This window comes from Elephantulus edwardii, unplaced genomic scaffold, assembly GCF_000299155.1.
Source record: "Elephantulus edwardii isolate Elephantulus edwardi_28Jun2011 unplaced genomic scaffold, EleEdw1.0 scaffold00182, whole genome shotgun sequence".
Taxonomy (NCBI): Eukaryota; Metazoa; Chordata; class Mammalia; order Macroscelidea; family Macroscelididae; genus Elephantulus; species Elephantulus edwardii.
The window spans coordinates 6,149,766-6,158,855 of NW_006399932.1; the positions used below are offsets into that span (position 1 = coordinate 6,149,766).

Below are 9,090 nucleotides of genomic sequence, written 5' to 3' on the forward strand. Positions count from 1 at the left end.
GGGTCGCTATGAGTCGGAAATGACTCGACGGCACATAACAACAACAACAATGGCACCTAACAAGAATAGATCCTATAGGACCCTGTGGTGAATCTATATGACAGAGTCTAACTGCCCCATGGAGTTCTTAAGGCCATTGATCTTTACAGAAACAGATCGCTGTGTCTAAATCACCAGCACCGGTTAACAGCTGAGCAGTTAGCCACTGTACCACCAGGACTCGGCTCCAGCCTAAAGAACATAGTAATCAAGTTCTAGAACTTATGTAGCTAAATATGATTATAGCACCTGTTTGGGCTATCTTTGGTTTGTCCACACAATGCCTAGTTTTAGGTGGTGAAAGTCTCTTTACTAAACTGGCAGTGTGACCCTGTAATATTGCTGCTTCTTTGCAATCCTTTCTGACCCTGATGTGAGGCATCCTGGATTCATGGAAGGTTTTTAAAGATCAGAGCACAGTTCTGTTTTCTTCAGGTCATTTTTCAATTCTGTGAGAGCTGCTTACTGCTTCTCTGAGGCCCTTGTTTGTTCATCTGTTTCATTCCCCCATGACCTTGAGTTAAGGCACTTTTCTTTCTTTTGGGATCACAGGTCCACACGTTCCGAGGTCCACATTGGTGTGAATACTGTGCCAACTTCATGTGGGGACTCATCGCCCAAGGAGTCCAGTGCTCAGGTAGACGGGAACCTCCTTCGTCCTTTCCGGTTATGTGAAGTGCCACCATGTTGAGATGGAGGGTCTCTCTCCAGAGCTGGGAAACCCATGTCCAAATTAGTTCAAAAGCCTAGCTTCCTGCAGGGTTCAAAACAGCCATTTACTTAGTGGGGAGACTGTTCTATGTTGTTTTTAAGAATAAGATGAAATAGCTGTCATTTGTGCAAGAAAATTTAAGCATAACACACATGCACAAGCAAGTACATTTTCCGAAGACTACATCTGTCTTCCAGTTTAAGTTGTTCTTTATGTGTTATTTTTAGCTGCTGCCAAGTCAACACTCAACTTTTAACCTAATACACCAAAGCAACCCAGTGTTACTCGATCTGTTGTCTTCCACATGATCAGTTGCAGATCTCTGTTTTTACCCATAGTGCTTTCATTGGCCAATTTTTAGAAATAGATCACCAGGCCTTTCCTCATGGTTTATCTTTATCTGGAAGCTCTCACTGAAACCATATGACATCATACAAAGCATTTAGGTCTCCACTGCTAGACTAATAGTGGCTCCTTGGGGCTGTATTTGGCTGAGAATATAACCTGAGTCTCTCACATGGAAGGGAAGAATTCTACCACTGAACCACCAATGCCTTCCCCCAAAATAGGTAGTAGTTCTTAAAAGAAAAAACATCAAATCCAGTGGAATTGCATTGAGAAAAACCACATTTCTTTCCTGTCCCCACATTACTAGTAAAGCTGATATAGAAAAATACTAATACATACCAGGCATTACACTGTTTTAGCTGCTGTGAAGTCAGTCCCCAACTCATATGGCAACCTTGTATGTTACAGAGGAGAATGGCTCCATGGGCTTGTCTTGGCCATAATCTACACAAAGTGTTACCAGGCTTTTCTCTCATGGTACTCTGAGTGGGTTTGGACCAGCTCAACCAGCACCTTTTTCCCCTCTAAAAGACTGAGAATGAATATCTCTCATTACTCAAGAAAAGTAATTTTTAAACACCACACGCAAGCACATTTCTGTAGGAGAAGCATACTGAATATCCCATGAACTGCCAAAGGAACAAACAGGTGCATGTTGGAAAAGGTGCAGCCAGGGTGCTCCTTGGAGGCAAGGATGACAAAGCCTCATCTCTCATACTTTGGACATGTTACTAGGAGAGGCTATTCCTTGGGAAAGGACGTCATGCTTGGAAGAGTGGAGGATCAGCAAAGGAGAGGATGACCCTATTGAGATAGACTGACACAATGCCCACCACAATGGACTCATGTGTATCAGAGATAGTGAGGATGGCACAGAATAGGTTGGAATTTATAGAGTCACTATGAGTCATACTTAACTCAATGGCACCCAACAACAACAACATACCTGTCTGCCAGGTTCAGTTGTTGTTATGTTATGTGGGTTCTTATTGGCTAAGTTATGCTGTACTCACCAAGGCTCTTCAGGTGCCACATGTCGTTTAACCCACAGCAGCAGGCTTTAGGGTGGTGCCATCAATCTCTCAATTAAACAGAGGTAACTGGGGCTCAGAGATACATGTACTTGTTAATCGTCCTTGGCCACATCCTGAGCAGTGAAACGTCAAGAGCAGTCTGACTACAGAGCCCATGTTCAGTTTCAGGTCTTTTTTCTCCTGCCATCAGGTTTACATGGAAGCTGCAAACCTTGATGTGATGGCACATATTTTCTAATCATTTAGAAACTGTTGTTTTCTCCAGCTAGAGTTGAAGGCATACAAGTCATTGCTAACAGCGTCCAACACACCATTTGGATATATCTAACAATGTGATAAAGAGTTGCCAGATTAATGTGGAACAGTGCTGGCTCCCTGATTCATCTTGCCACTGCCAATTTTTTTTTCTTTTCTGTTTTTTCTGGCCAACACTTGAGGCCAGGGACAAAATCAGTCCCCTGGGAAAATTGATTGAGTTTCCACCAACACTTTGACTGAGCTCCTTCTGGCTGGTGGGCATGATTCTGAGAAGTAATTCTTAAGAAACATTAAATATAGACTTACCTGGCAGGGGAGAAGCCATGACCACAAAGGTGGTTTTCCCAGGCCAAGGCTTATCTACTGTTCTCTGGATGTGCTGACCCCTGCGATTTCCCCAAATGTGGAAAACTTGACTGTATAATTTGTGGTGTTGGGGGACTGTATTCATGCTTTCCTCTTTAAAAAAAAATTAAATAAAAGAAGCTAATGATATATCAGGGAGTTCTGGTGGCCTAGGGGCAAGAAGCTGCGCTGAAACCCAAAAGGCACATGGTTCCAGTCTGCCAGCTATTCCATCAGAGAAAATGAGCAATATTCTTCTATGCAGTAAACTGCCTCTAAAAACCTGCTGGAGGGTCAGCTGTGGGTCAGTTCCAACTTGATAGTACACAACAACAATGATATGTCGGTGAAGTAGTCTTCTTGGCATACCACCCAGCTTGGTTCACAGGGCCCATAGCTTCTTAAATCCTCCTCTCTGACTGAAAGGGAGTTTCTTCGCTTCTGACAAGCCCTGGTGGTACAATGGTTAAGCACTCAACTGCTCACTGAAAGCTTGGTGGGTTAAACTCACTTTCCATCTTTGCAGGAGAAAGACTTAGAAAAATACTTCAGTCCAGGGGGTGGGGGCAGATTTTGAGAAGATTCTCTCTGCCCTCCCAGATCTACAATAAAGCCTTTTGGATATTAGGGTGGGGGGGGGCACAGATTACAGCCTAGGAAATCCGATGGGGCTCATGGGATTGCTATGAGTTGGGATCAATGCACTGAGACCAAATAACAGTAACTATATAAGAGGACAATCACTGGTGTCCAATCTGATACCAGAATGGTTCACCTATTTCTTATTTATGTCAGGTGACCCTGTGGGCTTCAGTACATACACCTCAAGCTCCGCCCCAAGGTCAGAAATTCCCCAGCTACCCTAATAAATAGAAAAGGTTAACACGGCAGGCATCATGTATCTGTCTCATATAATAATCTAAGCTTCAAGGGAGCAGATTATCAGTTCAGTCCTTTATGAAGCCACTGGGTGGGTTCAAACTGCTGACCTTTGGCTAGCAAATAAGGGCTTACTTATTGTACCACAAGGGCCTCTTTAGTACTTCCAGAGCACTTACTCTATTTTAGACATATTCCTGAACACTTTACATATATATGTTCACATACATGTGACTCAAAGCACCGAGGAAGGTGCTATTAATAATCTTCCCATTCATCAAAGAGGAACCAAATGAGAAAGCCTGTGAATTGTATTTACTCAGTTCCCAAAAGGAGACATTTGCTCAATAGATCTGCCAAAATAATATTGTTATTTACTTGAATTATATTAAAGTTCTTACATTGCTAAAACTAAGATACATCATAATCAGCTTTTCTCTTCAGAAAGGGAGTAAACAGAGGATTCAGTCAGTAAACATTGAGTGAAAATTACAATGACATTACCACTGACCTTACAGTGGTTTAGAATCTCTAAAATCCTCAATATGATTGAGTGGGTTTTTCTAAGACAGTTGATGACATTATTCACAATTATATGTATGTGTACGTATATAGTATATATAAACATTATTCTTTATACCTAGCAAGACAACATTAAAAGGCACTTGAAGAAGGTAGTATACTGACTGTGAATAACATCAGCATTAAATTTTTATTTCCCACAATGTAGACTGTGCCTTGTTACTGTCAGAGAAATTCCGTCAGTGGATACCAACTGCTAAAGGCTTTTAATGTGTTCATTGAACTTAAAATCACCTTTTCAGCTTTGGATCTTGATAATATGCTTTATAAATAATTACTCTAATCATCACATTACATGGCATTGTTATAAATTGTAAACTCTCCTGTATCCTCACTGGTGTCCAATTAGGCATTATGTCCATCTTACAGATGTCAAAATGAGGCAGGTAGAAAAGAAAACTACCTACCAGGAATTACTCAACACAGAATGGATTGAAAACTATGGGATAACCCTTCAACAAATGACAAGAGGGTGTCAGTGGTCACTGGTCCTACAGTGAGAATAGGCAGTGGTAGATCAGAGGTAGAACTCTCACCTTCCATGAAAATGGCCTACACACAACACACACACACACACACACGTACGTGTACACTTCCTGGCTAATGTACCACATATGCAACAAGGCCCTGACTGGAGGACACAGTAGACCTTCCAGAGCAAGACGGATTGGGATGAATGTCCTGGTGATCTACTTCTGCAAACCAGTCAATGAAAACTCTGTGCATTTCAGTGATCTCACCTATATCTAATCATGAGATGGCAATAGGACCAAGACATTGTGTTCCAGTGTGCATGAGTTACGGACGGCTGGCTGGCAGCTAATGACAACAGTGAGGATCTCCTGCAAAAAAAAAGAACATCAAAGACTGATTGCAAACAACCTTCAATGACCCCTCATGCCTTTTTAGAGTCGTAACTAGCTCTGGGAATTCAAATCCCACTTTGGGACCCAAAGCATTCCATGTTTAAGATGGGGAGGAGAGGGAAACTCTTTCATTGAACTGCTGCTCTATTCTAAGGTCTAGGAACAAAGATGGCTCCACAAGAAAAGTTGAATTATTTTGTGAATAAAGGTGAATTTCCTACTCACTTAGTGTCACCTCTATGTGGAACATTCCAGAAAAACTGCATCAATATCCTGGGCATTTTTTCTTTTTTATTTTTGGAAACATGTAATTTGCATTGGTCTCTGACAAAAGGTCTGGTCATAGTTAATATGGCTTCTTTGTTTACAGACTGTGGATTGAATGTCCACAAGCAGTGTTCCAAGCATGTCCCCAATGACTGCCAACCAGATCTCAAGAGGATCAAGAAAGTGTACTGTTGTGACCTCACAACCCTTGTGAAGGCTCACAACACTCAGCGGCCCATGGTGGTGGACATATGCATTCGAGAAATTGAAGCAAGAGGTTTGGAAAATACTCTTTACCATAGCGATTTTTTTTCTGTTTATTTTTACTGTTGTTAAGGAAACTATCTCATAATTGTTAAATGGATTGTCCGCTGTTGTCAGAAAATAGCTTACACATACACATAGATGCACACGCACACACAACTCTATCCAGCCAATTATATTCATTTCCATTTCCAATCCAACTAATTAAGTTCATTTCCTTTTCCTATATAACCCATGCATGTACATATTCAAAATGTGTACTGAGTACTTGTTACATGATGTTGTTGTTGTTGTTATGTGCCATCGAGTCGTTTCTGACTCATAGCGACCCTACGCACAACAGCTCTAAACCCTGCTCTATCCTGCGCCAACCGCACCGCCTCTGACACACCCATCCCGATTACCCCAGTCACCGAATCAATCCATCTCATAGAGGGTCTTCCCCTCCTGCGCTGTCCCTCCACCCTCCCAAGCATGATGTCCCTCTCCAAGGACCCGTCCCTCCTGGCAACATGTCCAAAGTATGTCAGACGAAGCCCCAGAATCCTTGCCTCCAAGGAGCAGCTTGGTTTAATCCTCTCCAAGATGGATCTGTTTGTTTTCCTGGCAGTCCATGGTACATTCAGTACCCTTCTCCAGCACCACAGCTCAAAAGCATCCACTCTCCTTCTGTCCTCCCTAGCATAACAAGCAATTGCAAATACCATGACCTGTATCAGGCGCACCTTAGTCTCCAGAGAGACACTGTTGCTCCTGAGTACGTTTGAGAGGTCCCTAACGGCAGACTTTCCCATCGCGATACGCTTTTTGATTTCCTGACTGCTGGTACCAAGAGTGTTAACTGTGGAGCCGAGCAAAGTGAAGCTGTGAACACTCTCAATCTCTTCATCATCCATCCTGACGCTGCCAATTGGTCCAGTGGCGAGAATCTTTGTCTTCTTGACGTTGAGCCTTAGTCCATACTGAAGGCTGCAGTCCTTGACCCTTCGCAGCAAGTGCATGAGGTCCTCCTCAGTTTCAGCAAGCAAGGTAGCATTGATAATATAAATTATAATCTTTGCTTTCAAAAAGTTCATACAGTAGTTGGAGTTTAGTCAGATAATGGTGTAGATGTGCATGCTCAAGGCACCGTGGAGAAACACAGACAGACATTTTCAACAAATTTGACAATTCAAAAAGGCTTTATGGCAGAGGTGAGGTTTGAATGGACTCTCAAAAGTGCTCCTATTCCATAAGAAATTATTATCAAAACATATGTGTCCTATAATAGAAAATGTCATTCCTGATATTGGTTCTGTTTATTTCAGAGAAGAGAGTTGAAGTATTAGTTCATCCATATAATACAAAGAAACAAGGAAAGGAAGACAGAAATGTGTCAAATAAAAAGGGGTTTATATTATATGGGGAGCACTGTGACCCAGTCCATAGGGAGTTACACTGCTAACGCAGGGGCTCCACCTCTCTGGTGATTTAAATCCACCAGTGGTTCTGTGGAAGAAAGAGGGACAGTCTCCTCCTGTGTGATTTACAGCCTCAGAAACCCAGTGGAGGGTCAACTACAAGTCAGTTCTCACTGGACAGAGTTGTGTTATACTTGAGTCATTTTTCTTTCTTATTTTTTTTAAAATTATTAATTTTAATGAATGTTTACAGAGATTTTGGATTTCCAGTCATTCATTGTTGTACATTTTTCTTTCTTTATGGCAACTATCTAGTGTCAAAATGGTGGTTGGCAGACATGATCTGATTGAGAAAAACTTAGATTGCTAGGTGTACCTTGAGTAATTCATTCATTTATAAAGGCTTTTACTGTTTTGTTATGTATGTTGTTGTTGTTATGTGCTATGAAGTCACCTGTGACTCATAGCAATACTATGTACAACAGCCCTGAACCCTGTCCTGTCCTGAGCCCATCTTACTGACTCTAACACACCTAATCCCATTGCCCCAGTTATGGTATCCATGCATCTCATCCGAGGTCTTTCTCTCCTGCGCTGTCCCTCCACCCTTCCAAGTATGATGTCCTTCTCCAAGGACCAGTCTCTCCTGGCCACAGACCCAAAGTATGTGAGATGGAGCTTCAAAATCCTAGCCTTCAAGGAGAAACTTGGTTTCATCCTCTCCAAGACAGATCTATTTGTCCAAGGGTCCTCTCCAGCACCATGACCAAAGACATCAATTCTTCTTTGTCTATAAGTCATATCCATTATTGCATCCACATTAACTTAATATAGCTTATGGATTTTTATTTACTGGCCAACCATCTCATTCTTTTCAGAAGGAAAAATGAAAAGACATTATGTCTTATTATATACTGTTGTGTTAGAACCAACCCATAATTGACCCTCCAATGGATTTTCAGAGGCAATTTAATCCTACAGGATGAGGCTGCTTATCTTTCTCCCATGGAGCAGCTGGTAGATTTGAACCATGTGCCTTTGAGATTGCACCCCAGCTTTCTACCACTATGACACCAAGCCAGTTAGAGATAGGAAATAATTTTCTTTCTCATAGAGAATAAAAGCTATAGCTATTGTTTCCTTAGGACTGGCTCGTTTTATCAAAGATTATGAGCAATATCTCCTGCCTTTCAACTGCATTGGCTGTCAGCCTGTAAGAGCTTAATCAGTGCTTTGGGATCCATTGCCAGTATTGATACAAAGGTATCAGATTAATATAGGGACACCTATATTAGAGAGGAGAAGATGGTCTTGACCCTGCATGCATGACTAGGGTAAGTAGCCCTACGTCCTGCTGGCTAGACAAGCAAACATGAATTTCTCTATGTTTAGTAGTTATTGAATGTGTACATACATGCTTGTATAGTTCATCAGAGAAGACTGATAATTCAGGCAAAGTTACCACCTGTATGTGATATTTAAGGAGAAGACACAAGGGGATCATGGGTCAAGTGTACCCAATACTGTTGTATTTGTTATTGTTGTTAGGTGTTATTGATTGACCTATGACCCAGAGTGGCCCTTTGAACAGTGAATCTGAACCTTACCCTATCCTGCACCAACCTCATCATCTCTGATATACGTGAGTCCATTACTAGTTACATCAGGAAGCTCTAGTGACCTAGTCATAAGGAATTACACTGCCAGCCCAAAGGCACAGAGTTCAAATCCTCCAGCTGCTCCATGAGAGAAAGATAGTCTCTTCCCACGTTATTTACTGCCCTGAAAACCCATTGGTGGATTAGCTATAAGTCTGTTCTGACTCAATGGGACATAAGAACAGCATTGTTAAAATCATTGAGTCAATCCCTCATTAAGGGTCTTCCTCTCTTTCACTAGAACTTCAGAAATACAAATCTGGATTTATATCAAATAAGACACAGTAAAGGGATTAGAGTCACAGATAATAAGAGACTGAGAAAAACTGGATGAAATATGTTTACAGCATTGAAGTCTATGGGGGAGAGAATAGTCTAAAAGTATTATATTTTAGGGCATTATTTTTATCGTAGGAGTATGCAATGAGGGTTGCAGAG

The 9,090-nt window shown here is 41.6% G+C and overlaps 1 protein-coding gene across 1 annotated transcript in view; it reads left to right on the forward strand.

Annotated features, from left to right (window-relative positions):
* The window catches only part of CHN2 (chimerin 2), a 415,952-nt gene that overhangs the window by 394,221 nt on the left and 12,641 nt on the right, over positions 1-9,090 (forward strand). Inside the window, exons 8-9 of the mRNA XM_006896125.1 lie at positions 592-676; positions 5,434-5,607. Coding sequence (XP_006896187.1) covers positions 592-676; positions 5,434-5,607 — 259 coding nt within the window. The remainder of the gene's footprint in view (positions 1-591; positions 677-5,433; positions 5,608-9,090) is intronic.